We start from the raw sequence: 23,593 nt of genomic DNA, 5'->3' as shown, positions 1-23,593 counted from the left end.
CTCCAGTGAATAATATCTGTTCTTATGAGCCCAAATTGCTATTGTCTCAAAACAATGTATCCCATGCCTAATCTGAATAGACAGAGCAGTGGGTTTGGTGGACCTTAGTAGCTCTGGAGGAGAACTACTGGCCTGGCAGACTGGCTTAATGATGAAAAGAGGTAATTTCTGTGGAGGCAGAATTCCCTCTTTCCTTGTTGTAAAACCACTGCAACAGTGGCACTGGAGATATTGTAAATATTGCACTGGAGAGATCACTCCTCTTTGCACTCCTCCTTCTGCACACCTCTCTCTATGATTTGGAGAGACTACCTCCCTCTCCCCTTCCTCTTCTGCCTTCCCCCTCCCCCCCCACCAAAAAAGGTATAAAAGGACCACTTTCGGGCTCCGTCTTATGTCTACCACAGAAGACCTTACTGAGATGTACACCTGCCACTGAAGAACTTGCACCATGCCCATGAGACCTCATGGGAACCAAAGGTGATGATATCTCTTTCTCTCACTTCTTGACTCTTTCTCTTTCTTTTTCTCTCTGTTTTTTACCTCTCCTTTTTCCCTCTGCTCCAGCCCATTGCCAAGAGTTTTAATTTGCTCTAAAAAGCCCAACTCATCCACTGTTTAGTGTTGGTTTGCTTTAATTTACTCCAAGGGAATTTTTTAATCTTAACACAAGCTTGCCTACTGCTCAGGGTTGGCTGGATACCAGGTTGTGACAGTTCTGTAGACTTGTTCATGATCTCTGAATGCTCGCAACTTGAAGTAGATGGAAGTTGTCTCTGATTTGGTAGTATCAGTTAATGCTCACTTTTTTGCTAAATGGATCATACCATTTTATCACTTTAGTCATGTAACAGACAAACCAAATCCAATTTTGAAGAGGCCTATGAGTCTATAGAGGAAATGGAAGTGAAAAATAAGCTGAAGAATGGTAATCAGAAGAAAATATATACAGCTAAGACCACAGAAGAATGAACAGAAAGACAAATAATTAAATAAGGAATGAAAGAGTAGAAGCAAGTGAAGTCAATGTTTAGAGGGAAGCTTGAAGTTACAGGGTGTACTTGTCATTAAGAGACACAGAAATGGCCTGACAGAAACCTCCTAAAGTTCAACCAAATTCAACAAATGCAAAGTACTGAATCTGGGATGAAATAACTCTATGTACTAGTACTGGCTAGAAAAAACAAACAAACACACAAACAAACAAAATCACTATGCAGATAGTCGATGCTGGCACAGATGGTTTTTCTAGTGTGGTTGTGGGGTCTTCCACCTTGGAGGTATTCAGATCCTGCTTTATTAAGAATGCAATATTGGCCATTCATAATCCTTTTTCAAGCACATCTGTGCCTGGAAAGGGAATATAAAACACACCTGTATTTCATACTGTCTTATCTGCTAACTTCTCCCGAAATGCAGTCAAGGAACCACACCTTATGCAGATTAGATTTGTTCTGCTGAATTGCTGTTCAGCATTGAACTCACCGATGAACTATTGCTCAGTACTAAACAATACATTTCCCCACATTTCATGTATATATATATATATATATAATTACTTTAAAAGAAACCTTTTAAGCAGAATGATGAAATATATGTTTTTCACTGTTGTCCTCATAACTGCAGTTGTGAAGAATTGCCAAAAAACCTGGATGAGCAATAAACCACACAGCAGTATTTTATATTAACCTTCTCTTTACAATACTAAATTGCCAAAAATAATGCAAACACAACGACCAATCTTTCATTTCTGTGCTTTTGCTTCTTCGTTAACTGACACATGAAGGTAAGTGCTTCCTTTCTAAAGAGATTTATGTTCTTCATATTTGCATATCTTGTGCATGGATGTGACTGTTCAGGAATGTTGTAAAAACCTATTAACGAAGTTTTATGGTGTAATTAATTTACAAGCGTCTTCTATAAATATCTGTTCATGTGGATGATTATGCTTCCTTTCAGGTTGTGCCTTTTGTCAGTGCTTAACTCATACAGGCTTTCAAGAGAGACATGAAGGTGAAAAAATCATCTAATAAGAAATACGTTCCTGTTAGTAACTATGAAGTTTTATTGGTTTTTCTGCTTGTAGCTTTTGTGTGTGTTTGTGTTGGACTGATTGTACTTTCATGGTTATCAATTCAAGAGTTAGAACAAGGTAAGTAGCCAGCTTTTAACCTTTCCAGGAGTTCTTCAGTAGATGTTCAGACTTTGAAACCAATGGTGTTACCTTTCATTATATTTCATATTTCATGCTATGCTTTTAATGATAAAGGCAGTGGTTGAGGGGGGTTATTTTTATGTTTTCCTCCTCTCCTCCCCTGGAAAATTATATGAACAAAACCAGGCAAAACTAGAAGCACTTGAAGCATATCCTGAAGCCATATAAATTTATTTTTATAGCTTCGACTTTGGGAGATGTCTCTGAAATGCAATCCAACCTACAAAACTTTGGTTGTATTCATCAAACAGATGAGGCAAAATGGCAGATTGTGAATTTTTCCTTTTTTTCCATGTATGAGGTTTTACTCAGAAAGACACTGATAATACATTGAAGTTTGTGGGGAGCTTTAGGTGTTCTATATCTCTTGAAATGTTTTTATTAAAAAAAATATATAAAATAATGTATTGGCATGAGAAAGATCCTGTATTAGACAGTCAGCTGCCCATGCTACATAACATTAAGGTAAATTATAAATATTTACCTCAGACTGTGATAAAGCAAGTTGCTGCTACTCATAGTAAACTAAATTTTTAAAATCAATGTTGGGTTATTTTCTAATGGAACTGAAATTTTAATTTAAAGATCTTGTGGATACATTAATTGTGCTCTGATAAGGCCTCACCTGGAGTATTGTGTCCAGTTCTGATCCCCAGAACATCCAGATTTTTGTTTGGAACAAATAGTATTTAGGTTTATGGAGTCTTCAGAGCTAATGGGAAAAAGCTATTTTGAAATGGAGTGAAGGAAATAGATTAGGCAAAATTTTCAAGAAATATTTTTTTTTCATTCTAGTGATTTTTGTAGTTAAAAAAATAATTCTGTTACATTGAAGTTTTTGTGCCTCCATCCACCAAAACTCCATAGTATTTCATTCAGAACCACAGGAAGACTAAACTAGTTGTAAGATATATATATTTTTTAAACTGTTTTGTCAGAGTATTCCTGTGTATGTTTTTAGTTCCCATTTTCATTTCAGATTTTAAAACCTTTTCTCCTATTGAATTCATTCCCCTTTTACAGAATACAATCACATTCCAAGAAAATGAAATTTTCCTTAAAAGTAGTGATGGTATATTATTTCATCTAGACACAGACTTGAAATTAATGACTTATGATTTAGAAGATTAATAAGCAAGAATTTAATCACATAATTATAATTTTTTTTAAATATATTTGATATATATGACCCCAAAAAACCCACTTTTGCTGTGTAGTAGTAATCCTTAATATTTTTTAATCCAGAACACACAAAAAAAAATCATAATTCATTTGCAATTACTCTTTTTGTTTATTTTTGTCCCTTGTTTTAGACATAACCAGCCACATCATTGTCCCTTTAATTCATTAACAGTGCTGCTGGAAAATAGTATTTAAAACAGAATGGAAAGTACTGAGAATCAAAGACATATAACATTCATTAAAATATGTTTATAGCTCTGTTATAAACACTGAAAAATGTCTGTCACTTTTATAAAATCAGCACCTCTGATTTGAAAGCAAAACAAAAAGCTGAAAGTTATTCTGTTGAAGATGTCTGTGGAATCAAATCTAATATAATGTTTTTCATTTATTTCTATATAATTCCAAACATTGAATTTAATTTTTAATTATCTAGCTAAAGCCTATGGGAATACTCATGGCTACATGGGAAAGTTTAAAATACTGTCTGGGACATCATTCACTCCTGCTTTAAAAAACAGATCATCAGCTGATTTCAAAGTCCTTGCCTTTGATGTGGAACAACTGGTAAGAACCTATTAGTCTCTTCAAGTGTATTTCATGGGTATGCTGATTTCATAACATGACCTGCTGTTGATGGCTTTTTCCTCTCTCCAAAATGAGGCATTCAGGTCCTAAGCCTGGGCAGAGCTCAATATACTCCTTCTTTGTGAAAATCACTGAAACATCAAAGAAAAAGTTTGCTTTTATAGTCCAGATTTGGGAAGGAAAAATTATTTAGTATTATATTTAGTGTTTCATATTAAAATTATTAATTATTTAGTATCTTTTATTATGGTATTCATTCAAGATTGTCCTTTTCTATGTAGATACAAGAAGCTTTTCAAGCAAGTGGTCTGAAAAATGAATTTGAGAGATGTGAAATTTCCCAGTTCCAGTGAGTACAGTTTGATTAAACTTTGCAAATAAAAGCCAAGAGTCGTCACTACACTTCTCTCAGGAGTGCTTACCAATACTTTGCTTTTCACGAGATTCTCAGATATACCCTACATTATTTCTTTCACATTTTACATCTTCTTTCTAAGTGCTGGTGTTGGAAGTTTGACACCAATGTGTTTCCTGTGGGCAAACTGCCTTCTTGGACTCCCTTATGTTTATAACATGATCAAACCAGCAAGACTGAGCCTAAGACCAACTCATATAAGATCTATATTTTAATGAACTGCTAAAATCTCTTCCCTATCCCCTCCCGTCTCCTCTTCTCCTGTCCTCCCCCTGCCCTGCCCCTGCCTTGAATTTGTTAGTTGTACTGTTTTTGCATGGTTGCTGGCACTTGTCATCTAGAAGAAAGTGCAGTTTGAGATCTGCTGCTCAGATGAATGGAAATACACTTCTCTGAGTGTATGGACAAGAAGTGTAGTTGTCATTTAACACCAGGTAAAACTGCACCCTGTGTGTCCTAAAGAGTCCATAAAATAGACACAGTGAGACATTTATTTATTAAAGCTTGTTTCACCTAATTTTTCAATATTCTGCCACTTGGCCTACTGAAGGACAACCAGCAAAAAAGTCCAGTGAGCTCTGAAGCATTAATTCCATGTGCACTGTTCTTAATAGGATCCTGATTCTCCCATTATTACACAGTTTCAGCACATGCTTCTATCCTATCCTAAACTGTATAAACTCAGTGAGAATCAAATGCTTTTGTGTTGTGTTTTGATTTTTTGTTCTTTTTTTTTTTTACAGGAAATCTGAAGATAGTCATGAAAGATTCAAGTCAGAGAATGGGTAGTTACATATTTACTTAAAATACAGGCAAGAGACAATGGTGTTGCTGTTTAGAAAGTTCTTCCATGAACAGTGAATAGATGAAAAAAAAATACATGTTTAGAGATTGTATAAGGTCCTCTAAAGATCATATAAAGCTTGAAGACATATCTTTCCTCCAAAAACATCCATTTGGATTAGGGGAAAAAAAGAAAAAAGAAGAGAAGAAGAAGAAGAAGAAGAAAAAAGTAATAGACCCTGAAATTGTCCGTTTAGAAAGAAAAATGGGAAAGATAAGGACAGTGAAATAGGTAGGAAACTAGCTAGAAGGAAAAAATATCTGTTTGTGCTGATATTTCTTGTGGAAAGCTGCTTAGACTGGTGGAAGCAGATCTCACATTACCATTAGTAACTTACGTTTTAAAAAAATAAAGGACTGATGGAACACTATGATAGGCAAGAACAAAACAGAGAACAAAAGACTAAGACCTTGGAAGAACTGAAGACTGTGAAAAAATAATCATAAAACTGGCCTCCTTAATTATAAAACTGAGACCACAAAAACAAAGTGCATATTACGTGAGGACAGATGATCTGATTCTGTGATAGCAGCTGTTCTTGTGGTTTTCTGCAAATATGTTAAGTGGATAAACTTTCAGAGGAGACAGCTCATTTGACTGACTGTTGAAAATGGGAACCAGATTTGAATTAGAGTGATCTTTTGATTGGAATAGTGAGGGTATAAACCTAATTAGTTACAAAACTTGGGAGTATGAACACTTTATGAAGGATTTTATAACATCAGTGGAATGGATTACAGAGTGGTATGTCATTTCCAGTTTTTATCCTTGTGAAGATATATCCAGTCAGCACAATTTGCTTTCTGTACATAAAATGGAATTATTCTCCTAAATTTGGGCATCAAAAATGGAGGCATCTCTAAGCTAGTTGTTCAAGATTCTTTGTAGGTTGTGGGTTTGTAGAGTTTTCTGATCTAGTCAGTTTAGCTGCCTTTTTTTAAGGAGGAGATCAATTATATCAAAAAAGAGTTTATTTCTTTATAGCAACTACAATGGGAATCTAGATATCTGCACTGTGGACATCTATATTTGGTAAAACCAATTCCACTCCTTAACAGAGAAATCACAGAAAATCTGATGTCAGTGAAAGTTGGAGCTGGGTTTTTAATACCTCAGTCAGGATATGTCTTCATTTCTGTTTTGAAGCAATACTTGAAATTTTGCTTTGTCTCAGAAATTATTTTCTGTTTGACTCAATTTAAAAAGTGTTTGCCTTGTTGGTCAATCTCCTTGTTATTTCACCCTTGAAACTCTGCTGAGTCACAAGGATAGCAATAAACTCTTTTGTTTGCTCAGCATGGCCTGGAGGTTATCGGAAACATGTAAGAAATCACAGAGGAATTTCTCCCTATATTGCAAACTATGCTCAGCAAAATTGCATGATTAATCAACTCTTATCAAAAAGCATTACTGAGTCAGCTGCAGCTGGGTAGTATAAATGCTTAAGAATAAAAGAGTTTCTGCCTAAATGGAAGTAAATAGAAACTTTAGCAAGCACTGTATTTTAACAATACCTTAATCTGGCTACAAATATAAAACTTACTAACGATATCTAGAAAGGAAAGGAGAGAGAATAGAGAAAGCACTTTGAATAAATTTCCAACCCTGTGCAAGTTAAATGTAGTTTAACCACATATTTAAAAATATCTGTGATTTCAACAATTACTGTTTTCTTATGAGGATCCAGGCAGTCACACAACAGATCTTCACATATGCAAAATCTGCAGATCATGTTTGCTTTATAGAAATAGTCACCTGGTATTATATATTTGTAACAGGAACAATATATAATTCTCATAACTCTTCAAGGTCCACCATCAATATTTTGAGACTTAAACTAGGAAGATCCATCGAATAACAATAAACCTATTTCTCCTTTAATTTATTCAAATTTATCTCCATTGCAACAATTAATATGAGTGTTGATTGATTGGTTTTTTTTCAATTAAAATAAAATAAACAAAGATTAAAAAACCCACACAAACTTGTTTCTCTAAGGTTCAAACCTGCCTGACAATTAAGAGATGTTTCTTTACATGTCATTGTTGCCAACTAACACTTAAAAATACTCTGATTTTGCAAATGGAACTTGTGTTGGAATTAAATATTTTCTACAGCACATAGCAGATGCACTTAATTAGCTTGCATAACTAATCATTTTCTCTGTTTTGTCTTTCTAGCGTCGTTGTGATTTTCAACCTTTATTTTACCCAGCTAATAGCAGTTGAGAAAGTAAAGAATGAGCTGGTTTGGGGTATCAATGTAAATAAAACTAATCTTACCCAGACTTTGAAAATTGATGTGAACAGCATACAAGTCACAGGTAATACTAGTAAATATTTTTCTTTCTTATAAATCCTGAGGAACTACAGGTAACATGAATGAAAACTTTGGCTTCCAAACAGCAAAGGAATTGTTACCTATGCTCAAGGGTGCCCTCCTTCCCCTTACAGACTTTTCAGTAGCAGCAGCGAGAACCATTTAAACCCTTCTCAGCTAGAAAGTTTGAGTCAACATTGTGCATGGTCACTAAGGAAGGGGTAAAGAACAGTGATAGCTCCATGGAAAAGACCCAATTTTCTCTCTTTTATGTAGCACAACATTTGTAATTTCATTATCCCTCAAGTTAAACCAATCAAGCCCCAACTGTTTCATAAGTAAATGTAATTATCATTTTGTTTTGCTAAAGAATAAGGGCCCAGCCTCACAGTGAGAGGAGAATCATTTATTGACAAGATGCCAGTAAGAACAACAAACTGAACACAGGGTGTGAATTCTGGAGAAGTATGCCCAAGGAACTGACTTCATGCTTCTTTAAAGCTTAAGTAATGTGTAAATGGAAAGAAAGAAATGTGGCTTTGAAGACTAGGTAGCTTTAAATTCTGCAAATATACAAATATAGTGATTTTTATGTAAGTACTGGAAGATTTATGAAAGCTTAATGGAAGCCCAAGAATCAATGATTTTTACCTCAACAACCTTCAAAACAGACATTCAGTGAGGATGAGGATAAAAAGTAATTTGAATCTGTTGAACTGGATGTTGATTAGTTGACATTTGAAGACTTGCTGAAGATACTATTAAGTAGCAACCGATTGCTTTAAGAGGAGTGGGACATCTGATGTGCAATGTCTCCCACTTAATCATAAAAGATGCATTTAGGTATTCAAAGGCTAAATTCAGAGTCTTAACATATTTTCTCTTTACTACTTGTACAACATATAAGAAGTTGTTCTAAATAACTGCACATCACTGTGGAAAATGATTGCTCATTATACTTCAAAACTTCCACCAAAGAAAATTATGAAGAGCTTTTTAAAAAATTGTGAATCTATTGATGAACTTTGAAGTAGTCAAACCTTTCTTGCTATGGGCCATTGAAATACCTTTTTTCACATGAGATTTCATCTGTATATTCTATCTTTAGTGCTTTAATAAAATAGCAACTGTAACTAATTAAGAATCATAATTATATATGGCACCTCTGCATCCTATATATCAGCATGTTCTGCAAGAGAAGTCTTATTCCTGTTTCAGAGAGGGAAGGAACTACAGCACAGGTGTGACTTCTAATTTATCTTGTCTAAATACTGTTCTATAAATCACAGGTGCTATGAAAATCTCCATAGTACAAAAAGTTTCAAGACAGAGATTGCCCATTTGAAGACATTTTATATGTAATATAATGAATAGATGTTGAGGATTGAAAATAATTAATATAGACCTTTCCTTCTTAAGAATATCATAGAGATAAGAAACTTCTAGGAACAGGATGGTCAAAAGGAAGGAAAGAAGGATGGACACTATAGGTAGTGATTCAAAGATAAATAATCACAGCTGGCTTTGTTAGTTTGGGGGGTTTTGTTGTTTTTATTTTAACATTTTAACCTTTCTTCCTCTGAGTTGCATAAAAGCAGATACTATGCTATAAGAGGAGTTTATAATGAACTTACTTTCTTCCAGTAGCTGATGAAAATCTTACTACAATGATGCCTCTAACTTCATCAGGTCGGTATCTTTCTTAAAATATAAACTATTTTTTGTTACCAGCACAACATGAAGAAACATAGAACTTGCTGTTCAGCTGGTATACATTAGTAAAGCTACCTTGGTTGTAGATGGGGCTTGACTCCTAGGACCCATTCAGTGGTAGTTAGACACTCTTCATTGTTACTGATCCTTTGAGTAAATAGTGGTCTGAAGTCTGTACAAAAAGCTCTAAGAGCTGAATTAGTGGACCAAAACAAAAGCTGAGTCTCTATTAACAAAATGAATCACAAGCTGAAGTTTTTTGCAGATTTAGGCAGATAGAGGAGGCTCAGAAGTAATACTATAAGGTTTAGACTAATGATATACTGAGCAATGTTGATTGATAGACTTTCCTTCTACTATCACTGCATGTCTTAGGATGGTAGGATATGAAGCAGACACAAATTCTTGGTCTCAGAAATCCACTGAGTACAAGCCTACCAAATATGTCATATAGCTGAATAATACAGTAGATGCTTTGTAGCACTAGATACAGGTAGACTTAGAATCATAGTATTTTCAGGGTTGGAAGGGACCTCAAGGATCATCCAGTTCCCACCCCCTTGTCATGGGCAGGGACACCTCACACTAGACCAGGTTGCTCAGAGCCCCATCCATCTTGGCCTTAAAAACTTCCAGGGATGGGGCTTCTACCACATCCCCTGGGCAACCTGTTCCAGGGTCTCACCACCCTCGTGGTGAGGAACTATTTCCAAACATCCAATCTGAATCTGTTTGTCTCATAGACTGCATACAAGTTATCACATACACAAATTCTCTAGGGCAGGGTACCAGACCAGGAGCTTCAAGCTATGTTTGTGACCTAAAGACATGCACTTATGAATATACGAACCAAGTATTTATTGATAGTCTAACTACAGCCATAACATGAAAAAAGTTATTAGACTAGTTAAAGGCTTGCTAGTGTGTATATAGTTAAAAGTGTAGGATTACTAAAGCTTATTCCGAATTATACAGTAAAAACTGCTACAGAATTTATTCTCCTGCCTGTCCCTTTCTCTGGTATGCTTTCTTGGTGCTCCTCTGTCTCTGAAGTCCAATGTTGATAGTTGTCCTCAATATGAAATCGGGAGGTGGTAGGGAAGTGCCAGAGGAAGGGGAAAGGAAATTGGGAGTTGTCAGCACCCCAGGCTGGAATGGGAATAGTGTTCTTGGTGTGATTACTTCCTCCTTGGTCTGCTTGGAGTGATTTTTGTATGTTTGCTAACTGCCTGCTTCCTTACTCTTTCTGTTTCAGCCCATATCCCATGATATACCAAACTTTTACTATATGTGGTATGTTTACATCTGCAGGTTTTTGGCTCTGTTGACCCTAAGACCATCCTTATCTACCTGTTGTAGCGTGGTAGGCTGAAATTCCCCTCCCACATTAACACCAGACTAGCTCGTTTCAGAAGGAAATGTAGCTGTATTTACAAGCAAAAACTACAGTCTACAATGGAATGCAATGAATATGTACAAAATATTCAGTATTCACAATATTCACAAATATGTACAATTAACAAAAAAAACACATAACCCTCCTGGACAAAGCCAGGAAAGCAGCCCCCCTGCCTCCCCCCCTTCTCTGCCTTCCCCAGACCCCCCTGGCAAAGGGAAGAAAGACAAGAAGCAGAGAGGTTGTTAGAACTTAGCTTTTCAAGGTCAGTATGTGAGTGTGTGTTATCCCCGAAAGCAAAGCCAGCCAGAAAAACACGGAACTCTGTTAGATTGCTCAGCAGAGAAACACCAAACAGACTGACATTGTTTTGAGTACTGACTCTTAAACATTTTTATCTCCCCAATGGAAGTGCTTAGAATAATCATTATTTTGCTTTCTTACACCCAATCGTGATTTATTTACATTCTTTTCTGCTCAAACTCTGTTAAAAGAAATTAAAGGCATAGCCTTAAAACTACCACAATCCACCCGTTCTAAACAATTCCATTGGTTGCTACTACTATCCATCTAATTTAAAACAATATCTACAACAACAAGTGAATAAAGTTCATAGTCCATTCTGGCTATTTCAGATATAGATGATTCAGAAGTTCAAACAACAGGAAAATGGAAAACTGTTTCTCTGCAGATGGAGCGAAGAAAAGGAATAGGGATTCTCAGGTGAATCAGGGTGCTCAGGGTTCTTAAGGTTTGTGCACCGTAGATTCCTCGTGGATTCTTCCTTTGGGCACAATGTCATATCTGTACAACACTCTGAATTCAGACTTCCTCAGCCAAAGTTAGATTTCTTTGTGGAATACACTGAATTTCACCATTCTCTTGCATCACCCAATAGGTGTGCCCAGGACCTTCAGCAGAAACCACCCCTCAGACAGGTTTGGCCTCTCCTGAAGGAGAAAATACCCAAACACTTTTGCCTAACAGATTCTTTTCTCTGATAACATGAACTCTATCACATGACCATTTGTGATTTGTGCTTACACCACTGATGCCTCTGTCATTGTCCCGTGCTTTTTCTTTCATGTTAACTTCTGAGTGCAGTTTTGGGAGGGCTTTAACAATCTCAATTATTTTCATCAGCCTTCAAGATTTAGCTTCCTGATAATTGTTTTATTAGAACTGCTTTCTCATGAATGTATTCATGTTTTAGGTCTTTGAATGTCTCATTCCTTCCAAAATACTGATCATAGACAGCTATGTATGTAGATAGATATGTATACAACACTGAAAACTGCTGTGGAGGTATGCAGGAGGCTTTCTTCTCTCGATGTAGCCATGTGAGAACAGTCCATTCAGCTGCACCCTCCCTGCACCTTCCTCTGGGCTCTTTTCTCTCTTAGCCCGAAGAACTGTGCCCTTAAATTTGTTGATATAGAATGGTCCATAATCCATTTAACACAAAATGGCCTATCTTTGCTTAATAGTGTTTGATAAATAAGCATGTTTTGAGAGAAGATTGGTAGGAAGTCCTCATGCCAGTTCATGCACCAGTAAGTCTGGAAGAGTAGTAACTAAGTCTGTGATGGTCAATGATCAGCAACTTCTGCCAGCAAAACTGATAGATGAGAGACTATAGAAGAGGCTTTAATACATCTCTATTTCCTTATGGCCTTTCATCTTATAAACTAAGGGACAAGACCCATTAAATGTAATGTCACAGGAATTTTTTTTCAGATGGTATCATCATCCTACTTGTATATTAAAGTGGAAGTGGTGTTGGAGCAATCAAAAATAAGCATTCCAGTTTTGCAGAGTGCTTTGCAGTTTACCAGTACAAATCTACTTTTGGGTTTTTTTTTTTTTTATGTATAAATGTGTATGCACACTGGTATGTATACATGCCTGTAGGTAAATACACAAATACTAGATAGGTTTGAGGCTCCTTTCCTTTCACTGAGATAACTGATTTGTTGAGCAACGTTATTTATGAGAAAATGTATATTGGTGTTTTAGTACCAATACTAAAGTTGTTGTAACTTGTCTGGTTTCAGCAGATCCCGTGAGTCTGATTACAAGCTCCCTGACACCAACTTCAGGTCAGAATCTTTACATACCAGGGGAAAACTAAATATTAGTATTATTATTTTAGTGGGAAAAAAAATGTTATTGTAAAGAGTGTGAGTAGAGCTGAAAGAATGAGATTTGAAGTATGCTTGGGTTCCACCTTATTGTTTTTATGTGTACTGTGGCATTTGACCTTTAGGATCAAGCCACTCAAGCTGATGTTATCATATCATATTACTTAAACTGGAGTTTGGGGATACAGCAACAAATGCCAATATAAAAAGCAGAGTAGCTGCTGCTTAGCTCTGCCCAAGAAAATGCATGAGTGATCCTAGAGTGCAAGCAGAGTTCTAACTTTGCATCATGTTTCCCCAGGTTCAGAGCTAGTCACCACAAGCAAGTCCTCAACAACTTTAGGTAAGTAACTAAAGTAAGTAACTAAAGTATGGGGAGAAGCAAGAAGATCATATAAAACAGTCTGAATCATGTGCAGCCTCACATCATTCAATTCTCATAGGCCATTCCTGCAAAGACACAATGTGTGGACTTACCTTTGATCTGACTAAGGAGACCTCTTCAAAGAGAAGAGATTTATAAGACTATATGAAATACAAAAAAGAGTATATTTGTTTACATATCGACCCTCATACCAACTGCTATTTTTTGTTTCTTAATTTTTGGGGCTTTTTGTGTGCACACACACAAAAAATGTTGAAATGTTAGCAAACTCTCACATGACTTCCAATGGACTGAAAGCCAAAGGTGTTTGAATCTTTGCAAGCGTCTGCTAGCCTTACTAAATGATGAGATATATGAGATATTTATATGCATTTTCAAATAAGTCTAGCTTATTTACTTCCATTTTTTTAATTTAAGTATAACAATTACAGTTCAATTTAGGGTGATTTTATATTTAAAAAGGGGGAAAAAAAATCAGTTTTACTAGAACATGTTAATTTCTTTTTATCCAGTAGGTGGCAATGCTGTTTAGTTTTCTGAGTGAAGACTAAAAAGACTCGCCCATGTATGAAAACAATGCTTTCTTGCATACTGGGCTTGTGCAAAACATATTCCTAGATTATTGGTTGAGTTTTTGCCCTAGGCCTAGAATGCATAGTTTCATCCCTGCTCATCTGTGGCCATTCCTTCATTGGCACTGTATCACCTCCAAAGCTTGACTGAAGTATGTTTGGGTTGCTTCAATTATCAACCGAGCGCAAACTGGCAACTCTTTTTCTTTCCACTGTCTGCTTTGCTGGCATGAAAGTGTTTTGTAAAGCACTTTGAAATGCTGTGATACATCCAAACCAATTTTAGTCTTTGTTACACTGGTGCATAATAAAGTGTTTGACAAGCATTCATTTAATCTGACTAACAGTTTTATGAAAAAGTAAATCAACTTACAATGGTTAGAGGCTGTACAATTGGTTTTACAAATTAACGTTTTTCTTTCTTGCACAAGAAATGTTTACCTTTTCCCATAAGCATTTACTGAAAGGAAATATGTGAATAGTGCTAGGTGAATAGTTCCCACAGAATTTAATGTAATTTTCAAGAATATTAAATTAGCAAAGCTTGTTTTAGCTGCATGTTTTAATTCTCTTTAATGAGACCTACTCAAATTCTTCAGATGTCCAAGACTAAAATCATCTGAAATATAAAAGAGCACATTTGCAATGCATGCTGTAAGAAATCACTATAAGTGAAATTCAACATTTTTAAGGATCTGCCTATATATTATTTTTGCAGAAATTTAGTCTTAACTTAGAAATTTAATTTGCAAATCTGAAAAGAATAGGGCTTCTGATATTCCTGGTGTTTCAAAATCCAGTTTTAAAGGCTGTTGTTTTCAAGATATACTGTTTAAAAATAACTTTCTTTTGCATGATGAAGTACAGCATGTGTTATGTTGAGGTGAAGAAATTAAAGCTGTATTCAATTAAACCCAGAAATTTCCAGTTATTTAAACCAAAATACAGTGTTTTTCATCTTATGCAAGCATAAGAAATTGGAAAATGTCATTTAATACCTTGTATAAAGCAGTTTATTTGAGTTGAAGAAGAAATAGGAATTCATGGAAATTTTATTCCAGCCCTACTTCAAGTTTAGTTTAAAAAAATATCACTTCTGAGAACTTCCTTCATTCTGAGCCAAATTTATCTATTCACTATATGATATTTTATTCAAAGCTTCTAAGAATGCAGTTCTGTAGAACAGAATAGAGATGGATTTGTTATGTTCTAAATAACCAGATGCAAGTCAATTTCCTTCTATAATGAAACTGTATTACTGCTGTCCTTTTATTGCTATTGTCCTTATTATTTCAGCTGAGTGTTTGCCACCTGCTGAACTCTGTGATGATGGTATAACCTGCATTGGGAAAGATTTATTTTGTGATGGAGTCCTGGACTGCCCAGATAGTTCAGATGAATCTCATAGGAGATGTGGTAAGAATGTAAAGCCCAGTAAATCATTGATTTTGTTTTTTTAAATGTACTTCAATCTTTCAGTAGTTTGGTAATATGCTTACAGGCAATCAATCACACAGTGAAGTCCAAATCAATTCTACTAAAAAATAGTAAAAAAAATTACTGTTATAATTTTTATCTTGTAAATGGAAATAATTTTCTTTCAAATTCTCATCAATGAAGAATATATTTAAGAAATAGTGGATTATTACATTATATAATATATAAGCATACATAAAATATTGTTTCCTATACAAATATTAATACTACATTCTTTTAGAATTTACATTATATTTAGTTATGAATGTAATGTAGAGTTGTGTACCAGTAATACCAAGCTAAAATTATGACTCTATATAGTGACATTACCTAGTATCAGAAATAACCTAATTTTAAAAGAGGTTTCTCTTTTGATTCCAGCATTAAGAATATCATCATGCAAAACACTACAAATAGGTTTTCCCAGGTTACACTGTACAGTCAGATACATTGATATTGTACATCCAGATTGGTGGCAGGTGGTTGTGATTGTTTTAAGACTGTCTTTTTAGTTTTTCTTCACAAGTTCGAGCAGAGAAAGTGAATGAATGTAAATAAGTCCCTATTGGGTGTAAGAAAGCAAAATAACGATTATTCTAAACACTTCCATTGGAGAGAGAGAAATGTTTAAGAATCTCTACTCAAAACAAGGTTGGGGAGTCGGGCAGTCTGGTTTTCAGCTTTCTCGCTATGCTTCTGTCTCCTGTTTCTTCTTTTCTGGCTGAAGACAACACACTGACCTTGACAAGCTAAGTCTAACAGCCTCTCTGCTTCTTGACTCTCTGCTTTCTGCCAGGGACATCTAGGGGGATTCCTTCTGGCTGGTGGGGAGGCCCCCTGGGGAAAGCCCCCTTGGGGGAAGCAAAGGGAGCTTGGTTGTGCTTTTCTGTTGATTGTACATATTTGTAAATGTTGTGAATAGTGTATATTTGTACATATTCATGGCATTTCATCATAGATTGTAGATTTGCTTGTAAATACAGCTTTCATTTGCTTCCAGACTGAGCTAGCCTGGTTATTGTCGGTGTGGGACAGGGATTTCAGCTCTCACACTGTTACAGTGGTGAATGGTGATGGTGCAGTGGCAGCATTTTGCAGCAAGGGCAGCAGAGTGTGACTGCTGCCATGGCAGGAACTCTAACTCCTGTTTTTTGGCTGTCCACTTGCATCTCACTACACCGAGTCTAGAGAATGGAAGTGTCTTTATGGCTGGCACTAATCCTTTGAGTTGCAGGCATCACAGTGACAGGTGCAAGATGCTGATGTGAAGATTTGGTCTGTAATAAAATGTATATTTTAATATATTTTACTATTTAATATTTTTGGCAGAGGCATCTCCAAACACCACCGTAACTTAGTTACAAAGTATATTTACAGGTTCTGTTATTTGGTTGTGAGTTCCACACATGAAGACAGTTAAACAATTTAAGCACAAATCTGGGAATTTCCAATACAGCAATTTAAATTGGAAATAAAGGTGCCCCCATCTGCAGTTTTCCACGATGAGGATTCTGTAGCAAATTAGCCAGGTACTCTCAGCTGGCTTCTTTTTCTGATATCTTTCCAGATGCTGTAACTGTAATTCAAGTGGCACTTGGCTTGGAGAGGGCTAAGAGGCCAGGTTGTAGGAATGTTGATTTCCCTGATCCAGGTGCAAGGCACAGGTGTACGTTGCCTGCTAGGGCAAGCTCTTCAGCTGCAACTCCAGCAGCATTTGGCTCTTGTTGCTTTCCGGGTGAGAATAAGGTAAATTGCCTACCTTCTTGGCTGGTTTAAATAGTGTCTGAAGACAATTAATGCCCTTTGGTAACAGAGAAACCTGATAGCTGAACCTATAGGGTGGGGCATATCCTCCCATGGCCAGGGGCACACACAGTTCATAGGTGTGTTACGTGTTACACATTTTATCTGGACCATCTTGGACCCCAGGAAAATCCAGTTTTGCACATTCACAGGTGCTTAACTCACTGTCTGTGTTAGGGCATGTTTTGGGGTTTGTTCCTTCAGGACAGTGACCCTGCTTGATGACCTCCAGAGGTCCCTTTCAACCTCAACCCTCCTGTGATTATGTGTATCAGAAATCTGAAAGGTGGTTGTTTTTTCCTTGAAAAAGTTTTGCTTTTATCTGACTGCCTACTTTCCCTGAATGCTATTTTACACAAAGCAGCTGCTGCTCCATGTAGCAGTGAAATCTGTGACATTGTACCAGAGTCTAATTCTGATTAGGTTGCTGCTTACCAAAGTGCATGTGAGGTTTTTTAGAGGGGAGGCATTGATATAGTTTATGATCAAATTTATAAACCGGAAATCTGATAAAATATTAATATGATTTATTAGATATCAAAAATTATTTTTCCGAGCTAATTTGATCCAGGTTCCTTTGCCCGGTCGATGATAGGTTGATTACACATGATAGGACATTAATGAACAATGGAATAACAGTCTAGAAAAGTCAGAAACTTGGAATACAGAGGAACAAACTGGAAACTCTTGTAACACAAAAACAAACAGCAATACCGCCTTGGGAGGCAGGACAGACCCCCTTGGCCTTGCTGTGGAGTTAAGCCACAGAGAAACAGTCTGTGAACTTTAGAAATAACCAAGGAATTATCTTTAGTTACTCACGAATCACTGAGCTTCTAGTCATCAAGACCTTTGCCAACTGGAGAGATACACGGATCTGCAACTTGTAGTCCAAAGGGCAGGGATAATCCAAAGACAAATCCCAAAATTGGAAGAAGTGAGGGTGAGAAAGAGAGCATGCTGCTGTGGTGTGGCCCGGGACTCAACACACTGCTCCTGGGACAAAAGCAGGCAATCGCCCTGAAGACAAGCACGAAGTGGGTGCTTGTCGCCGCCTTGAATCCTGCTAACGAACAGGGTGTGGGCTCTCGAATCACCCCCTATAAATTCCCCTTTTGAAAACTGAACAGCCCAATGGCAGATTACCTTTTCAAATATTACCTTTTCAATCAGTTCAAAGTGCTGTATGGCAGGCAAACTGTACACACCTTCTCGACTAGCCTCTGACACGTGCAGTTGTCTGTGTGAAATGTGAGGCACGGGGTCCAGCTTCCACCCTCCCCCATGCAGCCCCACGGCACCTGCCTATTGGCTCCTCAACCTCAAACCTGGATTCTGCAACGGGGCGGGGGGGGGAGGAGAAAGGGCAGAAGCCAAACAGTTTAGCTGGTTCATTAATGCCTCTTCCAGGACAGGCATATGTGTTGATGTTGTCTGCATGGCTCTTTGCGTTTCATCAAGTTATAATGGTTAGAGGCTGCAATACCAATTTTACAAATTAGTTTCTCTTTCTTGCATATGAAAGTTTTTAGCTTTTCTCATAAGAATTTACTGAAGAAAAGGGAATATGTGAACAACGCTAGGTAAATAGCTTCCATAGAATTTAATGTAATCTTCAAGAATTTAAAATTAGCGGTCTCAGCTCACAGTTAAAAGTCTGACAAGTTTTCTTGCAAAGAGAACTTTGTAAATGTTCTAGGAGAAGTTGGGGAAATTAGTGCCCTGATTCTTTGGTTTGTCTGTATTTTTAAATACAGAATTCAGTGCTAGAATTTGGGAGAGCTTATTTCCCTTCTACTGTCAGAACAACCTTCTGAAGTTTTCTGAGAATAACAGTGGAGGCAGTCTGATCTGAACATTCAGGAACGTGTATGTATCAGGCTCTGGTTTTTAAAAAAAAAAGGCGGGGGGGGGGTATAAAAAAGTAAAAGACCAATCAATTTTTATTTTCCAAGCCTGATACTGAAGCCTGGTGACATGTTGGCTCCTAGCCAGGAGTGAAAATTGGACCCCCTTCAAAAAGTAAAAGGTAAATTGCAGATCTGCCCATTACCTCCATTTTTCTGAGTTCAGTCAGCTCAGAAGGGAGTATTTAGATTAACTTTTTGGAGAAAATAGGCCTCAAAATACTTCAGAAGAATATCCACTGGAAGACATTTGAATGTCTGTTTAGTGTAACTGCTGCATCCAGCTAGATCATAATGATGATGGGCTCTCAGCAAGTTCTTCTACAGTTGAAGAAATCAGGAAGTCTTAAAGCAGCCCGAGTTAAACCTTTGTTCTACTGCAAGCACAAAACTAAGCTCACCTACTTGCAGTCAAAGCTTAGTAGATAGACATGGTTCAGATGTGTCCTGGAGGCTGTACAGAGGTTTAAGTTATGAACTGGAAGAGTTTTTCATAGCTTCTTAGGCACATGGCTTTTGGGTATGATTTGAATATCTCCCTAAATCTCTACCAAATATAAGTTATGAATGCCCTGCTTCTCTGTTAATTAAGATATTATTTCTTAATCAGCATTTTAACAGTCACCAAAAATATGCTCAGATAAATGGAAAATTTTAGGCATGTGCATACAAGTGTACGTTTTTCAGAATGTCATAAGAAAATGAGCTATAGTTACAGTTACACTTCAGGAAGCTGGATGACTTTACCATGTTCATCTTCACTCATGCCTCATATTTCCAAACAACTCATTCAGTTACCTTTAGTTTAGCATTTCAGCTCATAGCCTTACAGAAACACAGTTTTGGCTGAAGGACAAATTGCTATGTTTATGTTACATCTTCAGTCTTAATTTTCCATCCAAAAACCCAGAGTTTTTCTGAATTTATATATTCAAGTTTCTTAGCAGATTTTGCAAAAACAGTGGAGATTCAACAGCAGTATGCACATTTGGGATACCTGCAATTTTCCTGCCTCTTTGATTTTTCGCTTATGTCCTATACCTAGAATACCTTAATACTGTCCTATAAAAACTGAAATTGTCAAGTTTTTCAGAAGTGCTTCAGAGTTTCACAATGAGATTTACAGCCAATTCATAATTTCTGCCAGAAGTACTCTTGTACACAATGAAGTTGCTGCCCTTTAAACAACTTGGTTTGGTTTTTCCTCTTATTATTCTGTCTAGTACTTCTGATTTGGGAATATTTTAAGTGGTTTTAAAATATAGGATAGGAGGGTTAATTTTAATAGTTTCTTCCTGCATTAGACAGAATTCGGTAAAAATCTCAATTTTTCCGCAGAGATTTAGGCAACTAAACGTGATTTTTTTTTTTGTTGTTGTTTTATTGATTAACATTAACTTGAAAGGTTTTTCCTGGCTCTGCAATGCAGTGCAGTAACAAAAGGCATTGCAGTTAGCAATTTCAATGAAAGGGTCTCTAGAGAAACGTGAAAGTCTGAACAGCATCTATTAATAATGGCTGGTATTACTGAAAAGCAGCCATGTAGCACATAAGTGTAAGGAAAAGGAGACTGGAGGCTGGTCTCAGAAGGTATTGCTCTCTGCAGACTCTCTTTGCAGTTATTATATGTCTAGGCTAACACTTTGTGATTGCCTACCTCACAGCATCACTACAGTATTGGGAGATTAATCATATGCAAGCCAGGAAATTACTGTCCTTATATATAAGCAAGTAATGTACTGCCCTTGGCAGGGAAAGGTTCTGTCACTTGAAATATGTGGGCTTGATCTGGCCAGTTTTGGGGAGATTCTTCCTGAAATTCAGTGACTATAGCATTAAGCCCTAGTAATGTGCCCTGTATGCAGCAAAAGTAAATAGAAACAGACAGTAACATGCATGCTGGGGAAGCAGTGAAAGCAATTCCCACAAAAGATGTCTCCTGTAGCATAAGAACTGATGCTTTTCTGAGGGCTCCAAGAGAAGGCAGCAATGTAATGATCTTGCCCATTTTGACCACAGCTGCAGCATCCTCACTGCAACAAGGGATACTTAGAGATGACCTCCAGAATGAGCTAAAATCTTTTTGTCCTATTTAATTACTCACTGTCTCTGAAGAAACATAAAAGGAAACAAGAACAGAAATGAGTTATTGACAAAAGCAAACTTTTCTCATTAGTTTTATTAGGCCATTATGTTATATCTCTTTATTACTGACATTTCTATAAACTCTTTTTTAGGTCAAGATGTGTCTTGCTAACCACCTGGTAATGGTGCCACTCTTTCACACACCACATTAATAATAGACTAGGCACAATGATCCTGTTCTTAGTGGGAATGGTTGTAAATATTAGGTCATTGGAAGGTCCCTTCCAACCTAAAACATTCTTAGATTCTACAAATTTCTACAACTGTAAACATGAATTAAGATGGAGAGGAAAAGTACTTCCATACTAATATCTAGCTCTAAAGTGTAGCCTATTCTAATAGAAAGGTTAAATAAAACAGTAAATCCCTTTCAGGACAATTTTCCTCTATATATTTTAAATCATATGTGTTATTCCCCTCAAAGGCCATGACGATTGCAAAAGGGAACACATATCTGTTCCAGCTGATGCATCACACTTATCATCACTAGTGAAATTCATTCTGCACAGCCTTTATTAACAGTGCATGCCTGAGCCTGATGGAAACAAAGCTTAATTTTTATGTTGCTGTAGTAGTAGTCAGAAAGAATTTTACACTTATAAAATGAACAGACAAGGAACTGCAATTTACCATTTTATGTGTCATTTCCCAGAGGTAATATGATCAATAAAATTTCCATGTAATTTTCAATATGATGGATTGATTATTCATAATTTTGAAAGTAATTATATGTGTACTTAGATTTCTGATGTTAATGAAAAGCTCTAATTTCTGATTATCTGCCTCAAATTGATGAACTTACCCTTACCTCCCCAGATAATCTTGCATAATTTTTATCCTTATTTGAAATCTCTATGATTCTTCCTCAAAAAAACACATCATCAGATTCCTACCATAATGTTCAAGAGATGCAGCAGAACCTTCAACAGTTCTTCAGTGTCTGCTGAAATAATATATTTCTATATGAATTAGCATTTCCAATCTCTTGAGGATTAAAAAATAATTTCTTTTTAAACAAATAATTTTTAAACTGAAAAACAGGTATAGGGAAAAAATATTAAAATATTTTGAAAAAATAAACTATGATAGATGACATTTGCCTCAGATGAATGAATTTGATTGCTGGCAGGAAATGGGTTATCCACTTATCTCTTTGAGTGTTTAAAAGTATATAAGACAAGAAACCAGAAGGCTCATAAAAGAAAAGATAGTGATAGTCATCCCATCTTGCTTTTATTCACCTGATATCAGATTGTTCCTGGTAGTGCAAACAGTTTCCTGATTCAAAATAGCTGTAGATAAGATCTGTTAAGGCCAGGTTCTGTCTCCATACAAATCTATAAAATAAAATGAAAGCAAGCGAGTTGGATTAGTTGAATCCTGCTGTAGATTTCAATTGTTTAGATTGGTTTAGACTGGTTTGAATTAGTTGGATTATCTCTTAAAGGCTTTTCTTCTCTACTGCTTTTCTTCTCATAGTACTTTGAGGTCAAATAGTCATAGGAATTAGAAGCAGGGTAAGTTGGTAGGGTGATCTATTTTGTTTTCCCACTCTTGCTTACAAAGCATTTCCAAGATAACTCATGTAAACTAATATCTAAAATTGCCCTCATTTTGGCTCCAATTCTGTTTTTCAAATGGCATTTTGACAAATGTTCTTCATTATATCTTTGCAGATACAGTTTGTGATGGAAAATTTATGTTGACTGATTCCTCTGGGTTTTTTCATTCTATGAATTATCCAAAACCGTATAATGCAAACATCATTTGCCAGTGGATTATACTGTAAGCCATTTTCCAATAATCTTCTCTCTCTTTTTTTTTTATTATTATTATTGTTTCATGCACATCAGTCTTATGACATTTATTTTTGTTCCCAAATACCCTAGCCTGGAAACTATGTAAGAGAATTTTCTCCTTTGTATTTGTATATAACTTTCTTTTTAAACTTGAATGTCTAAAGCTCGTAACTATATCGATAATTTTCCAACATACAAAAATTCTTTGGTATGATTTTGAGGAGTCTTGTTTATTTTATGCAGGCACAAGAACATAGTTACAAACTCAAACCAAATTGCATAAATCAAAATAATTGCAAGATATTTATTTCAAAGTGTTATAGTAAATACTAGTCTTTAGGTAATGGCTTTATTGATATAACTGTTACTAACACTTGCAAGAATTCCTTTGTCATGGGAACACATTTCATCTGGGAGTTAATGGCACCTCTGCTACTAACTCATTTAGGAATATGTTTTAAAAGCACACAAGTATCATTTGACATAATAGCACCAAATGCTTTTTAAGCTCTAGGTACAAGAAGTGGAAGTTATTTAATCAGGGCTGCATACCTACAGGGAGGGCCAGTTATTTAACTTTGACACTCTAAATGCACTTCATAGGCCAGCAAGAGGAAAACAGTCACTTGTGATAAATCTCATTCTAAAATACATATCTGAAATAAATTATATGATTGCAGGTTGGAAGCTCCT

At 36.2% G+C, this 23,593-nt stretch overlaps 1 protein-coding gene across 1 annotated transcript in view; it reads left to right on the top strand.

Annotated features, from left to right (window-relative positions):
* The first annotated feature begins 2,007 nt into the window (after positions 1 to 2,007).
* Positions 2,008 to 23,593, top strand: part of TMPRSS15 (transmembrane serine protease 15) — a 65,719-nt gene continuing 44,133 nt past the window's right edge. The window contains exons 1-8 of the mRNA XM_054393084.1: positions 2,008 to 2,152; positions 3,834 to 3,964; positions 4,267 to 4,334; positions 5,144 to 5,185; positions 7,425 to 7,567; positions 9,208 to 9,252; positions 14,992 to 15,186; positions 22,778 to 22,886. Coding sequence (XP_054249059.1) covers positions 2,008 to 2,152; positions 3,834 to 3,964; positions 4,267 to 4,334; positions 5,144 to 5,185; positions 7,425 to 7,567; positions 9,208 to 9,252; positions 14,992 to 15,186; positions 22,778 to 22,886 — 878 coding nt within the window. The remainder of the gene's footprint in view (positions 2,153 to 3,833; positions 3,965 to 4,266; positions 4,335 to 5,143; positions 5,186 to 7,424; positions 7,568 to 9,207; positions 9,253 to 14,991; positions 15,187 to 22,777; positions 22,887 to 23,593) is intronic.

This window comes from Indicator indicator, chromosome 1, assembly GCF_027791375.1.
Source record: "Indicator indicator isolate 239-I01 chromosome 1, UM_Iind_1.1, whole genome shotgun sequence".
Classification (NCBI taxonomy): domain Eukaryota; kingdom Metazoa; phylum Chordata; class Aves; order Piciformes; family Indicatoridae; genus Indicator; species Indicator indicator.
Note: the sequence above shows the minus strand (reverse complement) of the source record. Positions and strands in the feature narration are given on the sequence as shown.